Genomic DNA, 24,947 nt, shown 5'->3' on the forward strand with positions numbered 1-24,947 from the left:
ATATATTATATGTAATCTCAGATAAAAATTGCAATCTTATTTTGAAATGAATAATTCTATGAACTCTGTTATTTTTAACCAGGTATCTCCTTACTCCATTAGAAACAAACAACATTTCAAAGAAATCATTCTTAGCAACCAATCAATATCCCCCTTATTCGCTCTCTGTTTGTAATAAGTTGTCATTTCTAGATAGAGACGGCTGTAGGCTTAGAAATAAGAAAAAGGGGGGTTGCCACCAGCAACTCTTCAAGATTATCTCCCATGGAGCTTCCAAATTAGAAAATTATATTTCAGCCCTTTTATATGATTTTCTTTGAAACGTTTGGCACCCGTAGGAACGACAAAAGTTTCATTTAATACACTTCTGTAAGGTATAAATGAAGGCCGTGCAACAATAAGAAAATTATCTAATAAGAAAATTATACATATATATATATATGCGTGTGAGTGTGTGTGTCAGTATATACAAAATTCAAATTCGAAGTATAACCGTGCTTTTAACTCAGAAAAAAAACATTGTTTTTTTAAAAAAAAAACAAGACGAAGAAAACTTCTTCCTTTATTAATTTTAAAAACTTATTTCACAAAACAAGTTTTTCGAAGACTATTGAAGAGCTCCATTAAGCCGAGAATGAGCAATAATAACGTCAAATAGCATTCCAAGCGTTAAACTACCACAAATCACTATCAATAAATAAATAAAACTTAAAACGAACAGAAATTACAATAAATAGCAAAGTCATACTCAACACGAGCAAAAATTAACATGAGTAGGTCTGATAGCCCCATGCCTTCTCAAAACCAGAACACAATTTGCGTTTAATGAAAAAAAAAAAAAGAAATGACCGTAGATTGTCAGTTTAATTGACATATACTAAAAATTTTTCCTTAAAAGTTTTGATAATCTTGTATTTATCAAAATAAGAGAAGTGAAACATTTCCCGTATTTTTTTTTCCAGTAAACCAATGTTCTTAAGATATTGCTGTTACACCCTTTTGACAACCTGCATACAGAGGGTCTGTTCTGATTCAGTTCATCTTCTCCCCTGAAAATTTAATGGCCTTTTGGTGACACGATCTTCCCTTTTAAGTATTCTCTGAAAGTTTCAACTTAATACCCAAATCAACTCTCGGAATACACTATTTTGACAGTGTGCATGCACATAGCGTCTTTTGATTAAGTTCAAATTTCTTCTTTAATACTGTAGATGGGGTTGTGCGGTAGTAGTAGTGGTGGAAGTTGTAGGTGTAATGATAGCACGCAAATTTTGTCTTTTTTATCAACATTTCCTGAATTTTCTAAATTAATATACTCAGTTATCCCTGTGTTGTACCCTTATGATAATCCATATATGCATAACGTGATTTGATTTAGTTTAATACTCCCTTCAACATTCTCTGAAAAGCTCACCTGAATACCGTTCGTCTTCTTGGAAAGTAAAGCTCAAACTTTGATACCTTTCTCAATAACATATACAGTGTGTAAACAATGAACGAATTGCCTAACTTACAACCCTTGTCCTGAGGACTGTGGGGAGGTTGACATCCCCAATACTGGACCTTTCAACAATGCTGAAAAAAAATAGCTCTCTTAAAATTTCAATCGGATATGTTTTGGGGCATGATCAGCTTGGGGGAGGGGGGACTGACGTCCCTCGATTCACTTTTGACTCTTAACAGTTGACTCTTAATTACGTTTAAAATGTTTTAACTTTTTTAACTTTAATAAATAAAAAAATATTTAAACTTTAAGGAATAAATATCCCTATATGTATACTAAACTGACAATCCATTGCCATTTTTTTCAGTAAAGTGCGAATTCATGTTCTGGTCTAGGTATGGGGGTTGTCAAAGACACAGTTTCCAGACCTTTGTACTACGCTGAACGAAATGGCTATCTCAAAATTTTGATTTGTTGTGTTTTGGGAGAAAATGGGCGTGGAGGGGGGGACTTGTTGCCCTCCAATGGGGGGAGACTTTTGACCAGCAAAAAGGGCACTAGTCCTGTCAATTTCTAATCGAATCTGCCTTTTTTGAAATTTCCACGACAACAAATGTCCATATCAAAATTTGTATCAGATGTATTTCAGGGAAATACGAGGATCGCCAATCCAATGAGCCCCCTCCAAAATTTTTATGATCACCCTTTCTATATAAACCTTATATGAACCCAGGGCATAACATAAAACCCTTGCCCTGAGGGCTTTGGGGGGGGGGGGTGTCATCCACAAAAATATAATTTCCAAACCTTTAAACTAGGTTAAACAAGATCGGCTATCTCAAAATTTTGATTGGATTTGTTTGAGGAAATGGTGGGCGTGGAAGGGGTGTAAGTTGCCTTTCCATCATTTTTGACTATTAAAAAGGACACAAGCCTTTCCAACTTTCAATCAAATGTGAGCCCTTTCAATCAAAACTTTCAAACTTTCAAAAAAAAAGAAAAAAAAACATCGCTCTTCACTTAGGACAAACAAATATATTTACTTTACACATGATTAGAACAAACATAAAGCTGGATGAGAGTGTATCTTACATGATTGCCAAACATAACCAGCCACAGACCAAAATATTTTCCACATAATGTTGAAAAGGTTGTGATTAAAAATTTTAAATTTTAAATAAATGAAATTTTAGCACATATAAAAAAGAATTTCCAGATAGTATTAAAAAGAGAAAACATAAACAAGACCAAATTTCATGAATCAGCATTAGTTAGAAAGATACCACCAGCCTAAAAAGGTTCATTTTGAATTCATAACCTACAATCTTATTTTTCAATTTCAGGAAATTTAAATGTTTTCCACGTAGTTTCAGAATCCAATTTAACAATGTTACTCAGTGCTAGGATTACCAATCTAAGAAAACAAACCAACAATCCAACTGCAAAATTCTATTCAAAAACATAAATTCAAAATCGAATCAAACCGATGGTGATGAATGCAAAAAGCGACCTCTGTCAACGAAAACCGACTCTTTAGACAACGAAAGTTTGATAGCAATACCGTGTGTTTCCGAATATGCAAAACGCATTAAGCTTAAAGTTAATCATCACAAGTTAATGGCGTAAGAAAATTTATAGTTTTAAAAAAGGGGAAAAGCACTCCCAAAAAGGAAGCGATTTTGGTGGAATTGACAGCATCAAAATCAACCAAGCCCTTTCCTACAAGTTCCAGTTCCGTGTAGCCAAAAACCCAATTTTTTAACCATGATTTTTTACCAATTTTTTGTCCTTGCGATTTTTGAAAGTCATAAGCATTCGAAAAGGAATGTTTACGTTTGTGTTATTGACATATCTAAAGCCTTTGATAAGATTCTACATTCCCAAGGGATATTATCTCTACTAAGAAGCGGTGTGGACCCTTTCATTTGTGCATGTCTGTGGACATTGGATCGAAGAGCATCAATTCGCGTGCGAGTAGGAGGCCGTGTGAGTAAGCGTATTGATGTTCGTCACGGAGTAAAACAAGGGTCAGTGCTAAGTCCTGGGATTTTTAATAATGCTATTCGTTCGGCTACTGGCCATTTACCGCCATATCTAATTGAGCCATATGTAGATGCAAGTCATTTTTCATATGCAGATGACATTCTTCATCTGTCTGATGACCTCCATGGGTTACAGAAAGATGTAGACAGCGTTTGCGCTGCTTTAAACGGAATCGGACATTCAGTTGCCGCTTCTAAAACAGAACTTCTTGTTTTCGGCTCGGGTTCCCAACAACCCCCAAATGCGGCTATTCAAGTTGGTCCTACTGCTGTGTTTGCGTCTTCTTTTCTCAAGTATCTTGGTCTCCCATTTGGGAGCTGGGTTAAAGCTACTAAAACACTTATTATAAACTCGCTGAAGGAGAAACTGAGAAAATCATATGAGTTGCTTGCTAGAGTAAAAGGCCAATTTGATAAACGAACACTGGGTCGGCTGTACAATTCATTTTTTGCACCGAATGAATTTTTCCTGATACCAGTGTGGCGATTATTTTCTCAAAGTGAGCGTAAACGGATTCCGTTGAACATTTTTTGGTTTTGCAAATACTTTCTATGCATACCCATTTGGATATAAAACAGTTACATTTCTAGGCGCTATGGAGTGTTTAAAATATGTGAAAAGATGGATGTACTCGCCACCAAATTCCGAGAGCGTCGCGACAGAATTGTTGATTTTCTTCTTACGTGCATTCCGAACTAAATACATATCATTAGTTTTCGACCTATAGTTCATGTTTTTTCACTTTTTGTGTTGTTACGTGAGTCTTTCTTGCTTTTCTTTTTTTTTTCCTTTCTTTATTAACTCCTCTATGATGCATTTTTTGTACAGAGGGTACCAATGAAACGGTGAAATTATTATTAAGGGATGGTGGCAAATCTGAATTTATTTGTTGATGGTTGGTTTTCTTTGCTATGGCTGATTGTATCAAGTAGATGGCCGTAAAATATTGGGAGAGGAATCATCCGACTGAAAATATAAATTTCTAGTGCTGGAGCTTATGCATCTCTATAACTACATTTTTTTTTTGCCATAACTGCCAACTTGTCGCGGGGTACCTTTTAGAAAAATGCGAGGGAGAATTTACTAAAAATCTTCCCTTCATTTTGAGGAACATATTCTGACAAGGCGCGCAATATGTATGATGAATGAGTGACAGCCACCTCTTTTATCGCAGAAATATTGAGAGTGAAACCAAAGATCAAATTCATGTTTACATTCACACAGTGAAGGGATGGGGAGGGGGAAACTTCCTCAGAGTCAAAGTTCGTCCCAAAAACTATCCCCCATTGAGATAGTTAAAAATATGACCTATTTTAATATTTGTCGCATTTTAGATATCTTCAAAAAAATTGTATTCGGGGATGCATATTTTCCTCGACTGAAAAATATTTTTGACGCATCGAAATGGAAAAAGTGAAGTTTAGCGCAAAGAGCGGGTGGTCATGGGAGGAGGATATCCTCCACCCAGAACATGACACTGAAGACAGACACATTAAATACAAATTGAAATATAAGTAAAGGGCAATAGTTTAAAACTAACAGACAGTGTCCAACATGAGAGTGGGCTACCACCTCCCCTTAAACCACACGCTCTTTTGCTGGTTTCAGCATATTATAAGAAAAAAGCAAGAAAGAGGACCAAACAGGACATAAGAAAAACTTACCCATAAGAGTATTTGAACAAGCGCAGGGTTGCCCAGACCTGCCGCTAGATGTAAAGGTCTTCGTCCATCGGCTTTTGCAACGAGGCAATTAACATCATCTGAAGTAGCATGTATTAAAGTGCTATAGACTGATTTGATATCTGACCTAAAAGTAGTTGGCAACGTTTTAGCAAACTGCATGAAAGCACAAGTTTATTGATTTGACATGTAGAAAGTAATTCCTCAGCATCAACAGCAATTCAAATTTCCGCCCCCAGGCGAACGCCAGAAAGCACCCTTAGGCTCGATCGTGCCATAAAAATACGCAAGTAAATACATTAATACATCAGTTCTCATTCAAGTTGTTTAAGCTTCAAGTACATTGTTTTCTAATATTCCCTTTGTATGGCACCTTTACGGCTTTATGAACTATGTATCGGCAGTATTCAGTAGTAGAGTGAACAAAGTAGGACTACGTATCCTTGTGCCATTCTCACTCTTTCTAGCAAACTACGAATGCACAAAATTCTAATTTGAGAATTAGTCAAAATGTTTAGACAGTTCCTCAAGCACATACAACATAATCGATTTTCTTTCAGAAAAACAGTGAATGAAGCCATCAGACTCTTTTTAGGTTCATTACTACTAATACTACTACTATTACTACTACTACTGCTACTACTACTACTAAGAACTCACTGAAGCACCAAACCGCCTGAGGCTAACACAGCTATGCAAGTTGCTCCTACATCTCAACCTATTCAAAGCATCTCTCTTTACACCCTCCCAAGAAATTCCATAAGTCTTTCCTTACGACATTCTCCTATTCTATTTGAGGACGACCTGCTTTTCGTTTGCCCTAGATGGTTGGGCCGAACGTGCCCTAGTCATCTCAACCTTTCTCTTACAATAACCGTAGAAAGTGGAACTGAGCCATATTTTTAGTACATCTTACTGTTTGAGAAGCGGTCATTTAGTCGGGTAGCCAAAACATTTCATGGACAATTTCTCTGGAAAACATCTAGCAAATTCTCCTCCTTCTTTCAGAGCACACTTGACCACTGTTATCATTGTAGGTTTCAATATTTTAGTCATGGTTCGCCGACTTATCTTCCTATTCTTCCAAACTTTATTCAACTGTGAAAAGATACCCTGGGCCTTGGCTATTCTATTTTAATATTTTCACTGAACCCACCCTCTTTACTAATAGTACCACCTAGGTAAGTGAAGCTGTACACTTCGATCTTCTCGTTACGAAACATTACCTCTTCACCTTCCCTTATTCCATGTCTTAGCGACTTAGTCTTCTTGACATTAATTTTCAAACCTATTCTTGCACCAAGAACTCTCAAAACCTCGAAAAAGTCATTCATTTCGTTAAAATTTTCATCTAGGATGTTCAAATCATAGAGCATAGTCTAAATCTAGGAGAGTTTTACTTCCCCAAATGATTACATGTTCTCCCAATACATTTCCTGTACTCTTTAGGACAAAGTCCATCAACATGATCCGTATAAATAGGGATAGAACACAACCTTGCTTAACTCCTGATTTAATACGAAACCAGCTACTAACCCCATTTCCTACCTTAACCATAGCAATTTTATTCTCGTACATAGCACTAATCACCTTAATGAATTTATCTGGAAAACCATACAAAGATAGGACCTCCACTAAAGGTCTTCCATCATGTGAATCAAACACGTGTTCATAATTTATAAAACTGAGGACTAAAGGAATTTGATGACTCAGGTGCTCCTCAATTATTAATCCAAGAGTGATAGTTTGGTCGACGCATTCGCTTCCCATCCTAAACCTCGTTGATCTTTTCCTAAACTTTATCTACAGCATCTCTAAGCTGAAAAGTATCATCATACTAAGTAATTTGCTTCCTTTATTGACTAAACCAATGCCTCAATAATTACCACACTCACTCATATTACACTTCTTGTAGAGGGGTTTAATTAAAGTTTTCCTAAAATTGCTTAGTATTTCCCACTTTTCAAAATCATATTCACAATCTTCAGTAATATATCTGTAACTTCACAACCACCACGTTAAAAATCTCATTTACAACACTATCGGGACCTGGACCTTAATATTGTTTGGTGATTCTAGAACTGTCACTAATTCTTCCTCACTAAGTAGATCTTGCTTCACTTCCAAAGTGTGAATAACTAAATCATTCTTTTCTATGTTTGTAACTTTATCACGGTTTAGCGCGTTCTCAAAATGGCCTGCCCATCTATCTTTAACCCTTTCCGTATCACTAATTGTGGCACCGTTCCTATCTTCAACTGGGACTAGTCCAGATTGACCATTTAATCTGAATTTTTTAACATACCAATACAACACTATTATGCTGACTGGCTGCATCTTCCGCATCTTTAGCCATTTTATTCATGGCCTCCACTTCACACTTCCTTGATTTCTATTTTAATGTTTTCTTTACATTTCTTTTATGTTCATCTAGTCTACACTGAAATAATATTTTTACAAGTCCCTCCTCTTCTCTACAAAATATTAAGTCATTTTCACTAGTATTCCAAGTTGCGTTTCTAACTTTCCTCCCTAAGACACTATCAGCGACTTCACAAGCAATTTTACTATTATTCCATCAATCTTCTACTTTGTCAAATTTTAGACTTTGTAGTCAAGCATTCAACTGTTCCTGGAAAGTTCCTCTCAAATCCTCATCCTGGAGTCTACCAACTCCATAGTTTCCCGGAAGGTGGTTATCCTTCCTAATTTTCCGCTCAGGATTAACCCTAGACGCTACTAGATGATAATATTTACTTTTACCATAAATAACAGCACTCCTATACACCCCCTAGTCTCTTGTATTGATCCTATCAGTCTTTGGTTTATAATAATATAATCAATAAGGTAGCCGTCTTACCTTCATGTGAATACCATTTTAAATTATGGGCCACTTTATGATCAAAGACTGCATTGGTTATAACTCGATTTTTATACCTGCAAAATTTCACCGGTCTCTAACCGTTAATATAGTCTTTATCGTAATATTAATATACTTGTCATTTCAAACAGATCTTACATCTATTTAACTGGCCTGGGAAAATTATACCGGACAAAGATTCACTTCTAGTCACACACATCGGGGAGGGGGGCTCATATTTTGAAACTTGTTTTTCTTGGCTTGTTCCTCTTTGATGTTGAGCAGACTATTACATATATGTATTCCACAAGTGTTTTTAAGATCCTTTTAAACTACTCTAGGTACTACTCTACAGACCTAGAATAAACTTTCATTAAAGGTATTAAGAAATTCTCTTGTTATTTTCTATTAGAACTGAAAGTGCACCAGGAGGAAAGATAAATGTTCCGACAAAGAAACAAATGTAAACCGGGTGATAAAATAACACTTCTTAATTAGTTCTTTCCCCCAGAGCTGCGAAGAGAAACAAAGGAGAATAAGGGAATTAGGTCCCGTCAAGTTGATAAAGAATCCAGGTGTTATTAAAAGAGAGCAATAAAAAACTCTTTTAAAATCGTAAACAACGCTGAATTCAAACTGATTAAGATTTAAATTACTTCCGTACTGTAATGATTTTAATTCTAAAAAGAGATACAAAGGAAGAAAAAGTTAGAGGGAAAGAAAGAGGGAGCAAAAAATTAAGCGATTAACCTACTTGTTTTCATGTGCTTTTGAGCTACTCCTACAAGAAGATTTTTTGGTGCATCATTGAACACAAAAAATGCACAAAAAGCTATGCCCATTCTCATTCCTTCAGAATAAAATAAATATATATATGTATATAGAAGAAGAGGGAACTGTTTTAAAGCAGATTTGGAAAATCACACAGCATATGAGTCTTTCGCATTCCATTCAAACAAAAAACAACACTTCATTTGTTCACCCTCATCCCCACCCCCAGTATTAGACATCTGCCTTAAAGCCTGTGTGTTACAATTATATCAAAGTCCAGGATTCACAGAAGTGATAAACTTCAACTCACTTCACCTTCAGCGTTACATCGAAGAAGTTTAGAAATTTAATTTCCTGGAATCGTTCTACCTATTTAAAATTAATGAAAGTCCACGTATGCTGCTAAAACATGAAACGCTTGCTTTAAAGGATTGTCCAAATTATTCTATATATCTTGGGGAAGAAGTTAACTATGTCACCCGTTGCGAAATGGGAATGCTAAATCTTTTTTGTTTCATATTTCTTGCGCAAGCATAACTTTACAATTTAAATTTTGTCTTTATGAGACTTTTTTCTTTTCCTTATTCTCTTTTGCTGAAGGGGAAGTTATCGAAGGAACGAATATCGAAGTTATCTCAGTGGATCCAAAAAGGCTATTTAAATTACTAATGGAATTCGGACTGATTGCCTTACATAAAGGTTTGATCAAAATTCTTATTTTCTGCCGATGTTACAAGCTATTAAATGAGAAAATATATCAATAATAATAATAAGAGAAAAAAATCAAAATAGATTAATGGACTTAGATATTTGAGTGAAAACGGCCCATATATACATGGTACACTGCCTTATGCTTCCTACGCTATAGTTAAGGCAACGGTTGCCCCTGACCTAAACTTACAATCAGAGGATTCAAGAAAAATTACTAAGGTCCCGGCATAAGTAATCTTCATTTATGTGCATTTAAATTCATTTATACACATTTAAATACTCGAAACAGACCAGGTAACATAGTAAAAAAAAAGTTTCGTAAAGAAAACATCAAAAGAAATCACATCATAAAAATATTAGTAGGACACAAAAATATAAACATCCATCGGAGCAATTGCTCTGAGTGTATTGGGCGTCAAATCGACATTTCAGTTGCTTCCGGTCGTTTTTACAAGGACACTTGGCAAGTCTGTCACCCAAACGTGAAGCTGGTGGAATCGAACCCTGGGCGAGGTATTACCCAACACAGCATCAATTCACTCTGCTGGCAGAGGGTCATATCAGTATGGACGGGAAAACAAAATAAAGCTAGTACAAAAATAAACCGAGTCCGTTGACTTTTGAATTAAAATGGAATAGTTGTGGGCATCAGGCCACGGTTAATTGAAGAAAAAGTCAGGACATATAGTCCAATTGAGTGAGAGGCAGTTCTGGCATTATTAAGATTGTATAGAAATGATGTTGGTTGATTTGTTAATAGATACGTCAATCTATTATCCGTCCATGCGTCTTTCCTAGGGCAGAAGAAGGAAGGTAGATAGTCATAGAGCTAAGATAGTGATAGAGCCTATAGTTTCCAAGTGTTTGGTTAAATGGCACGGGTAAACGAAGGGAGTAAGTGTGCCTCTTTTATTGGGCCAATATTTGTTTGCTATCTTTTAGCAAGTCACACCTGCCTAGAGTCTCAGGCAAGTTGACCAAAAATTAAAACTGACATAGGACCATTAGATTGCTTAGAATGAGAGGTAAACAAGGCACGCATACCTATAGTCTCAGGCAGGCAGACCAAAAATTTTAAATTGACATAGGACCATTAGATTGCTTAGAATGAGAGTTAAACAAGGCACGCATACCTAGGGTCTTAGGTTAGGTTGAACCAAGAATTTAGAATTGACACAGGACTGTTAATATGCGGGGAATTACAGGCATCAAGCGTCTAAAGTCAAAATTGGGCGGGCCATTCTGCAATGAGTGTCAGGCAAGGCAATTGATTCAATTTATAAACTTAGACAATTACACTAATAAAAAAGTTAATTTAATGTTAGTTGATCAACTAGTTGACTGAAACTGCAAGGAGAATAAGCGTCCAAAGCCTACAAGGGCCTCCTGTCTGCCTGGAATGTTATGCAAGTGAACCTAATTATAAGCTAAGACAGTCGGGCTAACAAAAAAATGAACTGACTGTGTTTGTGTCTTGGGTTTTACTGTCTAGGCTTTTTCACAAGCTCATGTAGTTTTACCAACAAAAATGCCAAGATAGTCAGTAAATCATATTACCCCATATTAAGCTTGCACCACATGCATCAACAGCTCATGATGTAGAAGAGTGGAAAAAATTCAAGTTCATGCTTCATTCAGGCCAGAAAGACAAGAATATGTATTGCAAAAAAAAAAAAAAAAAAAAAAAAAAAAAAAAAAAAAAAAAAAAAAAAAAAAAAAAAAAAAAAAAATGAATAGCCTATTCAGTTTCGAAAGGCTCGTATAACTTTGGCCAAATCAGGAGAAAGGGCTTTAAACTCGAAACACATAAGCAGGCACCAAACCGTTATCAGACGTAACGACTCTTTCACGCAAGGAATCTCAGGGACTAGACGGAACTGATGAAACTTCCGTTGGGAAGTCAAACACATCTCACTAGCCTAGCGATGCAATTTATGAGAAAAAAAAGCGTAGGAAACCACTATTTACGACTTTAAGACATATAGACCAATGACTACAATCGTATGCAAATAATTTGATAGTCCAAATGTACTAGTACAGTAAAAAACAAAAATAACCTCATTTGAACAATTACTAAACCAAAGAACGAGCAATTGTCTTATAGACAAACCAACCATGGAGCGAGGAAAATATGAGCATCATTAAGGATTAAGACAAGATCAAGGCAACATAATTTCTTTAAAGAGGATATATCATTACCACACAATCAAATAGGTAATGTAAGGGGTGCCCAAGCGTCATTAAGGATTAAGACAAGATCAAGGTAACATATTCTTTAAAGAGGATATATCATTACCACACAATCAAATAGGTAATGTAAGGGGTGCCCAAGCGTGTCAAAGACAAAAAGATATCCACTCCGTCTTTACATTTATACAGATGATCACAGTGTCAATCTATATTAATATCAACACTTTCAGAAATCTATAGTAACATATCAAGTATAGCAGGTAAAGTCGCTGACACAACCAGGTCATTAGCATAACTTAAATTGCTTTTACATGTACGTCCCATGACATGCAAGTGCAATAGCACTTACATTAAAACCAACAGTGTACTAAAAAAGAAGACCAGACAATGTACCTACCTGTCAAACACCACACGCTGGAAAAAGATGGACTCTCTGAACCTCAACAAATCATAAAACAGTGTCTCGTAAACCAAATGGAAGCAATGAAACAAAACCAAACCAACCAAACAAGCATATGCGTCGAGGATACCCATGACCATAATTACAGCACGCAAGTTGAATAGGCAAATTCCCCAAAAAAGCGTTTCTTAATAGTAAACTAATTACTACTGACATGTAGGAGAGGTTCAAGACGAAATAGTAACATACGTTGAAACAATTTTGACTTCGTCCTAAGCCTGCTATAGAACAAAAATGATCTGCATTACTAGAGTTACATATCCGACTTCCACCTAGGTTAACCACCAATGAAGAACTAGGAAGCAACCCATGACTAACAAACACTTCCAAGAAACAAAGAGTCAGCCAAATTAAAATTTTGATGTTTAAAAGCATCTATAAACCAAGTGATTAGGGTTGTAGCACCAAATGAGTCGGAGCCGCGTAAAACTTTTTCAAAGCTGAGACAAATTTCTGACAAATTAAATGGGACAACAGAATCGAATCTCCAAATAGGAATCCAAAGTTCTCAAAATCAACCAAGAATAATCCAACGGACATTTCCCCCTTTTTCTTATAATCATATACAGGCACTAGCCTAGAGGAAGGGAGAACTGAAGATTGAACACAACATCCAAGTTTTCCACCGTTGTGTAAGACCCCCTTTCTCCTATGCCCTTATACATTTTTAAGTCAACAAGAGCTCTGAAATTCAAAACAGTCTACAACAGATAATTGTCATGATCTATAGGGTTATCGTATACTCACCAAATATTTAGCGTTTCATTAAGTGGTCTAAAACTCTTGACACTACACCTGAATACCCCAATTACGTAGCTAGAGGGAGGATAGTAGTGTTATCAAGTACGAAAAATGTTGTATATTAAAGATAATAAAATAGCTTTCCTTCCTGTTGGAGACTCGCCCTTCCGAAGATGAGTTAGACGTCCACCCATGGAAACCTGGCTATGACATTGCCTTCATTCAGTAATCACAAGCTACGGCCTATGATTGGAATACCTGTGAATTTACTAAGATACCAATTAAAAGAAATCACAACTTCTCCCCATGAACCCTGAAAACAAGTGTATTTTCAGACCCAAACGAGAACAAGTCCAATGGGGTTTTCGAGGAGGCTGCGATTCTTGAATTGTCTTTAGGAAAGGGGAAACTCTTTTGTAAACTTGACTGGTTTTAAAATAGTACTTGTGATATGCTATAAGTTTTAAAAGTCCAGAGGTTTCCCAAATTTCGACTACGGACTCTTACTGATTATTTTTGAAAAAAAAAAAAAATAATAATTCGTTTATATCCAGGAATTTAATCCAAATGCAGACTGTCAGCTGGGTGTTTTGCAGTATATTGGCAATTCAAGATTTGTTACTCCTATGGAGGCCGACGGTCGGCACAGACTTTGGCAGGTAGTACTATGTGTATTTAGGGACAAATCATCCGATGCTTCTAGTATTTTTCTCCAGACCTCTTCAGGTACCCATTTGGAGCTGGATCGCTGGACTCTGGCTAGATTTATAGAGACCCGTCGCAGACCTCCGTTTCAAATCAAATAATAAGCGACAATAGGACTCAAACCCTTGCCCTGAAAGGCAAAAAATTACGAGTCCACCGTGCCAACCACTAGGCTAGAACGGATGAATCTAATGACCAGCTAGACAATAGCGATTCCTTTACGAATAAAAATTCCTGCGCATTACTCATTTAAATTGTCATTCTGTGTATATTCTGTGCTTAAAATTTGATCAAGCAGTCTGAATTGTTTCATTGGTAATAAATCGTCAATTATCTTCCAACAGTAGCAATAATCATCAATAAAATCACCAATAATCACCAGCGTAAAAGATCCCCACTAATCTATTTTCGTAAATCAGTATTCTCGTCTATTTCTGTTGAACTTATGAGTAAAACAATTCAATCCCAATTGAAATAAAAAGAGTTCCAAGTCGTTACTAGGCGGAACCTCTACATCGACAAGATATGCTTCGACTTTCTCTTTTTTTAAAGACATTTTTCTTTCCCAACCTTATCATACATAACCAGAAGCGAAAGAATTCTTCCCCAGCTTTTTTAGGCATTATCAATAATAATGTCTAGAAATCCAACAGCTTCTTTTAGTGACACCGATAATTAAAAGCTCTTCTCATCGTTTGTCAACAAGTAGCTCGTCTTAAAATAGTTATTTTCCATACGATAGGGCAACTGACAATGAAACCCATTTCCTTTTAAATGATTTCGTCACTGGCAAAAGATGAATATGGCATTCCTAATAGGTAATCATCAGACCGCTTACTTTTTGAAAAAAAAAACTATTTTAAGGACTAGTTTTTACGCTGATTAAATGCTCTCTAGAGTTCCTCGAAAGACTCAGCATTTACTCATTTTTATGCAGCCAACCTTTCTACTTTCCTTGCACTAAAAAGGGTCATATCGAATAAAAAAAAAAAAAAAAAAAAAACATTTCTAAAATACAAGCATTACTCAAGGTACCAATATGCTTCTCGCTGAAAAAAAAAAAAAAAAAAAAAAAAATGAGACAAGCTTTAAGTAAAAGACACCATTACGAGAAGCTGTTTTTATCCCAAGAAAACTGAAGACTGAAAATGAAATCTTTCCCGAATTTATCAAAGGTGCAGAAAGAAGAAATTTCCCACGATTGGTCCTAATACTAGAACCTGCAAATATTCAGAGTGAAGTTAACTGAAAATGAGGTATGAATCGTGTAGCAATAAAAAGTACAGCAAGCCTTAAAAAACATCGTCGATTAACAGATAAAGTATTTAAAAGTAAATTGTATAACGTTTATTGAGAAGTTATCTGGTCTTGAAATCTAATGATAAATGAGATCTTGTTCCTTCCTAAAATTCTTGTATGCCCAAATAAAAAAAAAATAAATAAAGAAAAAAAGAAACCAAACCCTTTTAGAAAACAGATTTTTTAACTTCTACATTACACTTAGGCCCTTACCCAGGATTTTGAATCGGAGTTGGGTTGATCGTGAAAAGGATCCTTTTTGGGCTCTACCCTAGGATATGAAGAGTATGCCTTATTCAATTAAACATACATTCTTTCTGTACTTTGTCTGACTATCAAATATTGTCTGACTATTCACTGTCGAAGAAGCATTATTCATCCATTCAGAGCAAGGCGTTTCTCAAAAGACACATCAGGAGATACTATTCATACTAGTGGTTTCCAAACTTTATGTTACTACACCTCCTTTAAAAATATTTAACATTTCGCCCCCCCCCTAAAATTTTCATAAAATAAAACACAAACATTTTCACTCTTATAAAATTTATTCATACAAACTAGTGGCAAATGATATTTTGTTATTGCTTTTAATGAGATGGATGTGCTTGTCTATTAGCATAAAGTTTATCAAATCTTCGGTGTTTGTGACGATATAGATACTAGAAGTCCTTTTTCTAGAACTAAGCGGGTTCAATATTTGGATTTCATTGCAACCAAGTCAGAAAATCCGTTTTGCATAAATATGACATTGCGAATGATAGCAGTACTTTCACAGCTTTGTTTGACAAAGTGTTATATTCTGTGTGAAGATTCAACCAGAATAAAACCAGAGATACAGTCTAAAATTTATGTTTTAATGTAGTACCATGGAATAATTCAGTCAATTTTTCTTTTTCCATACTTGTCAAACCAAATTCATTATCTTCTTTGTCGATCAATAAATTCTGAATCCACGCAAACTTTGCAAAACCAAGATCACCGAAAATTGAATCACCGAATTCGAAAATTGAAGCAACAAACCATTCAAGTGTTCCACAGAGATTTCGTTTGTTTCTATGTTATCTTTGGCGCACAAATTTAAACGCGAAAACATGTCAATCTTATTTATTTATTTTTTTTGCAAAGTCGATTTCCACAACTCCACAATTTTAATAAATATGTTCACTTTGTCTTTTTGTACAAGCAAATGCATTGGCGGTCCTTTCACTGATTTATTAAGAACACTTCATTTTTCAAAAATGCCAACCAAATATGTAAGTTTAACAACAAAATTATCATCCCTAAGAATATTGCCGTCTTCATTATGATTTCCTTCCAGAAACATAGCAATTTCTTCTTTGAGTCACCTTTTGAATCACTTTTGCACAAGATAGTCAGCACACTTCACAATAATACAGAATTGGCGTGTAATTAGCTCGCAACGCGAGCTATGCGATATAAGAATAAGATATGCGATCTTCGCGTATCTTCACACAGTTTTTCGAACAACATTGCTTTTAATGGACTGTTTTTAATGTAATTTATAACTTTCATTACTTTTGCAAAACATTGTGAAGTTGCTCGCTTATAGTTTTTGATACGAAAGCTACTCTGTGGAGCAGGCAGTTCGTCCAGAGAACCTCGGGTGTTTTCATTTTAACTAGTGTTTGAAGATCAGTTTTGAGTCCCGCCATTGACTGTGTGCACCGTCAGTACAGAGCCCAATGCAATAATTCCACACTATGTCACTCTTATTGAAAAAATCCGTTAATTTTTGGACTAAAATGGAATAGTTGTGGGCATCAAATCATGGCTAATTGTAGAAAAAGCCAAGACAGATAGCCCAATGGAGTGAGAAGCAAACCTGGCATTAATCCCCTCCCCCTTATTAAGATTGCATAAAAAGATTGTATTTGAATTAAAAATTGTATTTGATTTTTGAAATAAAATGGAATAGTTGTGGGCATCAAGTCATGGCTAATTGTAGAAAAAGATAGATAGTCCAATGGAGTGAGAAGCAAACCTGGCATCAATAGCCCTCCTTATTAGGATTCTATAAAAAAGAGGTTATTCATTTGTTAATAGATATGTCTATCTATTTTCCGTCCATGCGTCTTGCTAGGGCAGTAGAACCAAGGTAGATAGTCATAGAGCTAAGATAGTGATAGAACCTATAGTTTTCCAAGTGTTTGGTTAATTTGGCTTGGGTAAACGGCGGGAGTATGCGAGTGCCTCTCTTATTGGACCAATACATGGTTTGTTATCTTCTAGCAAGTCATGCCGCTTACCTATGGTCTTAGGCAGGTTGTACCAAGAATGTAGAATTGAACCATGAGACCGTTAATTTGCCTAGAATCAGAGGCTTAGTTGTCAGTTAGTTGGAAAATTTCCTTGGATGTGGCTCCGTCCGGAATTGGTTTGCACAATAAGATTTCTTCAATTATATTGGTATCTTCAATATATGAAATATATGCAACTTAAAGTACGTCTTTAGCTACATCAGTAGCTTCACATACTTGTACGGAGAATTTTAAAGAACTCATCCGAGCAACTAATTGGCCAAAAATATTTTCAGATATATCATCAATTCTTCTGCCAATTGTATTAAAACAAGCGGTAATTTTCGAAGATGATTCGAATAAGATTGGTCAAACGATTTTTTGGTCATATCAATAGCTGCTGGAAAAACCAAAGTTTCTGCTAATGTGTGGGCGTTGCAGCTGAAGTGACTGGTATTGTAGGGCTAGAAAGCTTTGAAACCTGCATAACATGACAAATGTGACCGAAAATAAAATTACAACTGTATGGTTGTATTAACAATAAGAAAGGCAGTTACGAATGGCAAGTTTCTATCGATAGAAGAAGCACTTTCTAAATTTTTTTTAACAATTCCAAAACTTTAAGAATTTATCAAATTCTGAAAAAAGAACACTGTTGCTCCCAGAGCCAATTCTGACTCCCCCCAGATATTTGACATCCGCGAGAAAAGATATATAAAAAACAATGAAAATTTTGAATAAATAAGATGTATATTTAATTTTAAAAAGAACAGAATCTAAAAAATTTGCAAAATTAAATTTTACATAACTAAATTAGAATAGATATGATTACACTTATGGAGACAGCAACAAAATACCATTAAAACATCATATTATTACTGTCCCATATTACTGCCTCAGATACAAAAACAAGAGGTCAAATTAGTTGCTTAGTAGATAGTTATCAAATGATTAGTTATATGGTATTTATTATATAACTATATGATATGATAGTTATAACTAGAGTTATATGATAGTTATCAATGATTCTATCATTTAGTGTATTCCTTTTCTTACAAAGATACTTCAATAGAATCAAATAAGCTAGAACCTAGACAAATCTAAGCCCAAATCATCTTATAACTATAATGCGCTTCATTATACAGGCCCAAGCTTGACCTATTGCTACTTTTAACACTTCCTTACGAATTAATTCACAAAGCATTACGCCACAGGTTTCTTGCCTTAAAATATAAAACGTGAAGCAGCAATTGAATTAGTGAACCCACCAAAACGTAATATCCAATACCCAATGCCAATATCTATTCTAACCCAGTAACCCAATAGGTAATTTTAATTTGAAATTTTCAATTCTACAAAGAAACTTTAGAAAGAAAAATTTGCCTATTGTGAATCAAAGAATGACAAAAAAATGGTTTGTCAGACGTTAATACTAAGCCCACCTACTTGTGATATGATCCCCATTAACCTTCCTAGAGAAACCCTATTAGGGGTCTTTTTTTTTATCTAATTAGCCCCTGAAAAGAGCTAAAGCTCACTATACTTCGCTCACTATACGGGCGTTTATTCGCGAGCATTGGTGAAAAAGAAATAAATACTTACCTACAAACAGCATCGACTAAACGCTGCCCCAGTGGTGGTGAGGAGGGTGGAGGAAGTGTAAATTCTCTCCTTTCATATTTAGTTCTAATCCATCGCTCTCTTTCATCAGTAAAAGAATTGGCATTTGGTTTAACATACTTTTTATCTATTTTTGCTTCCCATATCGAGTTAGCTTCTTCATTCCCAAGTGAAAGTAACACAGACAAAGTTGTTGGACTGTAAAGGAAAACAAAATTAATTAAACACGGGTTTAATCATAATATTGCTTAGGCTTTAACCCTTCACCCTGTTCTAACCGAGTAATTAACATGCTAAACTGAAAATCTTTTGTCCGTGAGGACGGGTCTGAGTCCTGGTGTGGCTGGTTATTTGGTTTGAAACGGAGGCCAGCGGTTGTGACTGTAACCTCAGCCAGAATCAATGGAGCTCCAAATTGGAGAAATCTGAAGGAAAAGCACTGGAACCGTCGAATGATTTGTCCCCGATTACGTATTGCACTCACAACTGGGGACAGTAAATCAGGAGATCGACACCTGCACTAAACAGACCATAGGTCAGCAAACAAAAAAAGTTTTAAGTAGGCTTTTCTTTAGAAAAAGGATCCGAACAAGCTTAAACAGAGGGAAAATTGTCCTGATTCAGAAAATTTCAACCAATTTTCAACGTATTTTTAATCTAGAAGACCCTATACAACGAATTTAAAATATTTAATTCGGTAGAGGGGTAGAACTGAATCTCAGCCATGGAGTAATAGTAAAATTTTCATTTTCCGTTGATATATAAAAACTGTAGGAGAGCAGGAATATAGCATACCAAAAGTAACACAGAGAACGTAAGCCTTAAAAACTAAGACTACCCAAAGTACATTTTTGTATGATTGCATGAATACTTAAGGCTGATCAGTACGGGAAGGCATTGCCTATTTATTATATTATTTATTATTATATCATTGCCTATTTATTTATTGTTTATTATATTACATACTTTATTATATTATTCGACGTACATAACTTCGAAGACCACACTGCCTTTTCGTGATGAAAGTATAACAGTTGAAAATAGGGATGAAACTTTTTAATCGACAGTGAACAGATATAAAATTTTTAACTGGATATTTCGAACACATATACAGTGTTCATCATCAGAAGTAAAAAGTTAGTTTTACTCCTGAGTTTTGGGCATATCGATTCTCATAATAACACAAAACATGTGAATAGTTTAAGAAGAACGGACCATTTCAGCTTGTTTTCAGCAGTTAAATGAAGGGTGTAATCAGGACTCTATCAAAACATTTTGGACGGGCAGAATATACACATTATTATATATTTTTAGGTACATATTATAAGCACACCATCTATATCACAAAAAAGCTTTTTTTTGAATTGGTAGAACACAGATGGCAGAATGCATTTCCCATTGTTGAAGTATATATTTTAGAACGTAGCTATATTCTAATTACCTTTACGTTTTTTTTTGCGTAGTTCTGACAATTCCCAAGGTTACACTCATGGAAACAACCAATAATAATATTTTATTTGGCCCAAGAAAAACTACGGATAATTTATTTACTTTTCTTTTGCCCAGTATAAATCCCACAAACAATAAACTAAAAAGCGAATCTTAGAATTTAGAAATATTTGCCATTTATGTGTAATGATCTTCATCTATTACAAGTGACTGTTGTTTTTTCTTTCGAGAGACACGAAAATGGAATGCTTTTGGCTATATGACAGAATCAACAAGATGAAAAGAGGAATTCCACCGTAGGATTATTATTCATTTCACTTGTCATATCTATATACTATATTTATCATCTGAACAGGTAGAAAAAAAATATAAGATAACAAACTTGGAAAGTAAAACAAGCGAAAAAGGCCAAACTTCATTTTGGAGAAATGGTTTGAATAAAAGCAACATTCGTTACTTGAACGCTACGCAGTAGTTTGTTTGGGCAGGAAGTGTCATATTTTGCAGGAAGGCCAAATTTATCTACGCCCCAATCCCCCACTAAAACGGACAAATAATATCGACAAATAGGAAAATACCAAAAAATTGTTGTCGTTAATGCCTTATTGTGAAGCTTTTTCGAAAAGAGTGACCCACTTCTACTCTACTTAGCTTTGCTATTATTCTTTAAAGGAACAAGGTTGTCGATTAGCAACATTAATTATAGGCTATCTGTTATCAATTCAATTTTTCTGCAAAATTGGCGTAAACCATGGTCACAGAAGGGCGGGGATCAAGCACACATCTGCCAAACAGCACCCACAGAAGACAAAAATTATGCAAGAAAGTGTAGAATTTCCAATTATTAGAAAGCATGAAATGTTTCCTTGTTTTTTCTTTTGTAACCCCAACCCTTGGAGAAGTTTCCATATATTTTTTACCATCACTTGGGAATATGTCAGGAGGCACATAATTCCCTTGGAAGCAAACATATGAGCGGCTTGAAGTGGCGAGAGTATCGTCCCTTTTCCTTTTATGTTAAATTGGGATGCCCATTTCAGTATTTTGTTTTATAGTTTTATTTTGGTGACGTAGATTCCTTCAAGAGAGTAGCAGCATGCAACTTAATTTATTCAAACATATTATTATTTACATCCTTTTTTTATGCAAGTAATATATTATACGCAAGGCATTCAGAAATAGAAAGTTATTTAAAACTGATTATCTGACGTGTGAAAAGCAACAAAATAAAAGCCTTTCTGAAAGTTTATTTCATTGCTTACAAGTTTTGTTCTTCTCTATCTGGGAGGGGAGGGAAACTTTTTTAGATTAATAATCAGCATCCTAGGTGACGTAGAACTAGAAGCGATTTTTCTCCTGTTCCTAATTATAGCACCATTCGAAAAAAAAAAAAATCTCTCGATAATATAGGCACGACGGAGATTCCTTTCTACCAAAAGAACTAAACATTTCTCCTCCTCTCTTTCAACGACAAAGGTATACTGTGCTAGAGAGAAAGTAGAAAGAAAGAACTAGAAAGAGAGAGGGAGAGAGAGAGAGAGAGAGAGAGAGAGAGAGAGAGAGAGAGAGAGAGAGAGAGAGAGAGAGAGAGAGAGAGAGAGAGAGAGAGAGAGAGAGAGAGAGAGAGAGAGAGAGAGAGATGGATTCATCTTACTTTATCCTTTTATTTACGCATTGAGTTATATTCCCCGGATATTCTATAAAAAAAAAAACATACCTTCCGGATACTCTTATGCTTGAAGACGCGTTTAAAGTAAGATTGTAGAAAAATTACAACAGTCACGAAAATATAATGGGCTATTTAGTGAAAGTGCTATATTAGGATTGTTCCGTCCTTAAGACATATATAAGTCACCTAAGAGGCTCTTCCATAATGCACAAATGAATAAAATCAAACCTATTTGTTGACAGAGAGTAGTATTTGCCATATTACAACAAATGATAAGGGTCAATAATCAAGCAGTTCGTGGTAACGAACTGTAGTAAGGAGCGATCCGGCTCAATAGTAAACGAAACTTTAAAAAAAGATATTTTGATACTAATAGATACATCAAAAGAATCGGATTTTTATGCTGATTTAAAATATATATGTTTCATCAACTTTAGTCTTACTTATCAAAAGTTACGAGCCTGAGAAAATTTGCCTTATTTTGGAAAATAGGGGGAACACCCCCTAAAAGTCACGGAATCTTAAGGAAAATCACACAATCACATTCAACGTATCAGAGAACCCTACCGTAGAATTTTCAAGCTCCTATCTACAAAAATGTGGAATTTCGTATTTTTTGCCAGAAGACCGGTCACGGGTGCGTGTTTGTTTGTTTTTATTTTCTTTTCCAGGGGTGATCGCATCGATCCATTGGCCCTAGAATGTTGCGAGAGGGCTCATTCTAACGACAACTAAAAGTTCTAGTGCCCTTTTTAAGTGACCGAAAATATTGGAGGGCACCTAGACCCCCTCCCACGCTCATTTTTTTCCCAAACGCAACGGGTCAAAATTCTGAGATGGCCATTTTGTTCAGCATAGTCGAAAAACCTAATAACTATGTCTTTGGGGACGACTTACTCCCTCACAGTCCCCGGGGGAGAGGCTACAAGTTAGAAACTTGCTAGTTACAACAGTTACAGGTTACAAAAGTGCTTACATATAGTAATGGTTATTGGGAAGTATACGGATATTTTCAGGGGAATTTTTCTCTTGGATAGGGAGGGGGTTACGTGGGAGGATCTTTACATGGAGGAAAGAATTTCCATGAAGGGGGCGCAGGATTTTCTAATATTATTTAAAACAAAAAACAATGAAAAGGTAAATATGAAAAAGTTTTTTCAACTGAAAGTAAGGAGCAGCATTAAAACAAAACGAACGGATATTATTACGCATATGGGGGTTCATCTCCTCCTAAATACCTGCTCTTTACGCTAAAGTATTTTTAGTAATTTCAACTATTTCTTCTATGGCCTTTGTGAATCAGGGGTCATTCTTGAAGAATTGGGACAAAATTTCAGCTTTAGTGTAAAGAGCATGGTATTAATGAGGGGGCAAACCCCCTCATATACGTAATAAAAATATACGAGTATAGAAGTTCTTTACTAAAGTTAATTCGGAAGTTATATATATTTTTTAATAAAAACATTCGTAAAAAATTTAAAGTTCTAGTTGCCTTTTTAAGTAACCAAAAGATTGAAGGGCAACTAAGCCTCCTCCCCCACTTCTTTTTTCTCAAAATCGTCTGATCAAAACTAAGAGAAAGCCATTTAGCCAAAAAATTATATATGTAAATTTCGTTCTAAGTATTCATGTGTGGAGATACAACGATATTGACAATAAGAATGAAAAGATACAAATACAGTGCTGTATCTTCTCACACGACACCTCAGAAAAATGATGAAAGGTCACAGAGCAGGTTTGGTAATTTGATAATGACTATTCCATGGTTTGTTGTTGTTGTTGTTTAGTTTTTTTTCGAAGAGGAACTTAAAAAAAATACCATTTTTTTTTCATTTAAAAACCTAAAGCTCCCAAAACGGGTAATATTGGGATATCGATAGTAATGATACTTTTCAGAACTACCGACCCACCGATACGTTACCATAAATTATCGATGCCTGCGGTACTGAGTCAAATAGTGTGTAAAACTGTATATAGTCTGGAGTAGTCAATAAATTATTTATCAAGTATTTTTAAATTAAAAAATACTAAATTTTTAGCAGGGTGGACCTGACGATAGAGGGTATTAGAGGCTACATTGAGAAGGGGTATGTAAATCTATCTCCATGTCCTTTCCTTTGGCGCGGTATGTGACTTAGATTGACTATTATAGATAGCTGAGTCGAAAAAGCGATTATCGTCCGACTCCTAATACCCCCCTCAATTTCTATAGTAGTCATAGCTCAATTGATTCTATCGCTCCCCCGATACTTGTAAAACTTGTCTCATTACGCTAGAAACCATTTAAAATTACGTTCCAACTTTGTGATCTAAAGAACCTAAAAGAGTACCATGATTACAGATGAAAAGCTCTTACAATACTGAAGCCTGTTTTTATTAAAAGTTGTAACTAGATCCAAGATAAAAGGATGAAACGAAGAAAATAGAACAGTCTGGAAACTGACAAAACCAATTGCGGTCTCCACCCTGATACGGAAAATGTAAGATAGAGGTGGTATCGAATTTATAAGACATGGACGGTGTACCAATAGGAAGCCATTAGTTCATCAGGCGAAACATGAGCCCCTTAGCAAATCTAGTTTAAAGAGCCTCATTTCATTCCATGTCTGGCTTTTGCCTTCTTGTGTTAACAGATCCCTCTTAAAGTTGTGGATCAAGGGTTGTTGGTTACTATTTTTAATAGTTATATGTACTTCATCGTGTATGTCAATAAATAAATACTACCTCTACTACTACTGAGAACTCACTCCAGCACCAATTCACCTAAGGTCAACACAACTACGCAAAACTCTAAAACCCCTTGGCTTTGAACACCCAGTAAGTTCGAATCCAGTAAAGTTGGCTTAGTAAATTTCCGTCAGCTCTCGTGATAAAAGCCAAAATCATGGTAGAAAATAAACCTGTTTTCTTTATTATTAAAGGATATAAAACGAAAGATGCCATTTCATAAAACTTTGAAGACGGACAGAGACGTATGCAACAGCTCCAAATTCCCCTTAATTGGCTTGTAGCTTTCTTTTAAGGATATACTGCCAATTCTTCCCT

At 35.4% G+C, this 24,947-nt stretch overlaps 1 protein-coding gene across 3 annotated transcripts in view; it reads right to left on the reverse strand.

Moving 5' to 3' along the window:
* The window catches only part of LOC136042010 (arf-GAP with GTPase, ANK repeat and PH domain-containing protein 1-like), a 223,948-nt gene that overhangs the window by 7,392 nt on the left and 191,609 nt on the right, over positions 1–24,947 (reverse strand). For all 3 annotated transcript variants that reach the window (XM_065726849.1, XM_065726846.1, XM_065726847.1), the window contains 2 exons: positions 18,767–18,982; positions 5,152–5,296 (listed from right to left, as the gene is read on the reverse strand). In XM_065726849.1, the coding sequence (XP_065582921.1) occupies positions 5,152–5,296; positions 18,767–18,982 (361 nt within the window). The remainder of the gene's footprint in view (positions 1–5,151; positions 5,297–18,766; positions 18,983–24,947) is intronic.

The sequence above is a fragment of the Artemia franciscana genome, unplaced genomic scaffold (assembly GCF_032884065.1).
Source record: "Artemia franciscana unplaced genomic scaffold, ASM3288406v1 PGA_scaffold_55, whole genome shotgun sequence".
NCBI lineage: Eukaryota > Metazoa > Arthropoda > Branchiopoda > Anostraca > Artemiidae > Artemia > Artemia franciscana.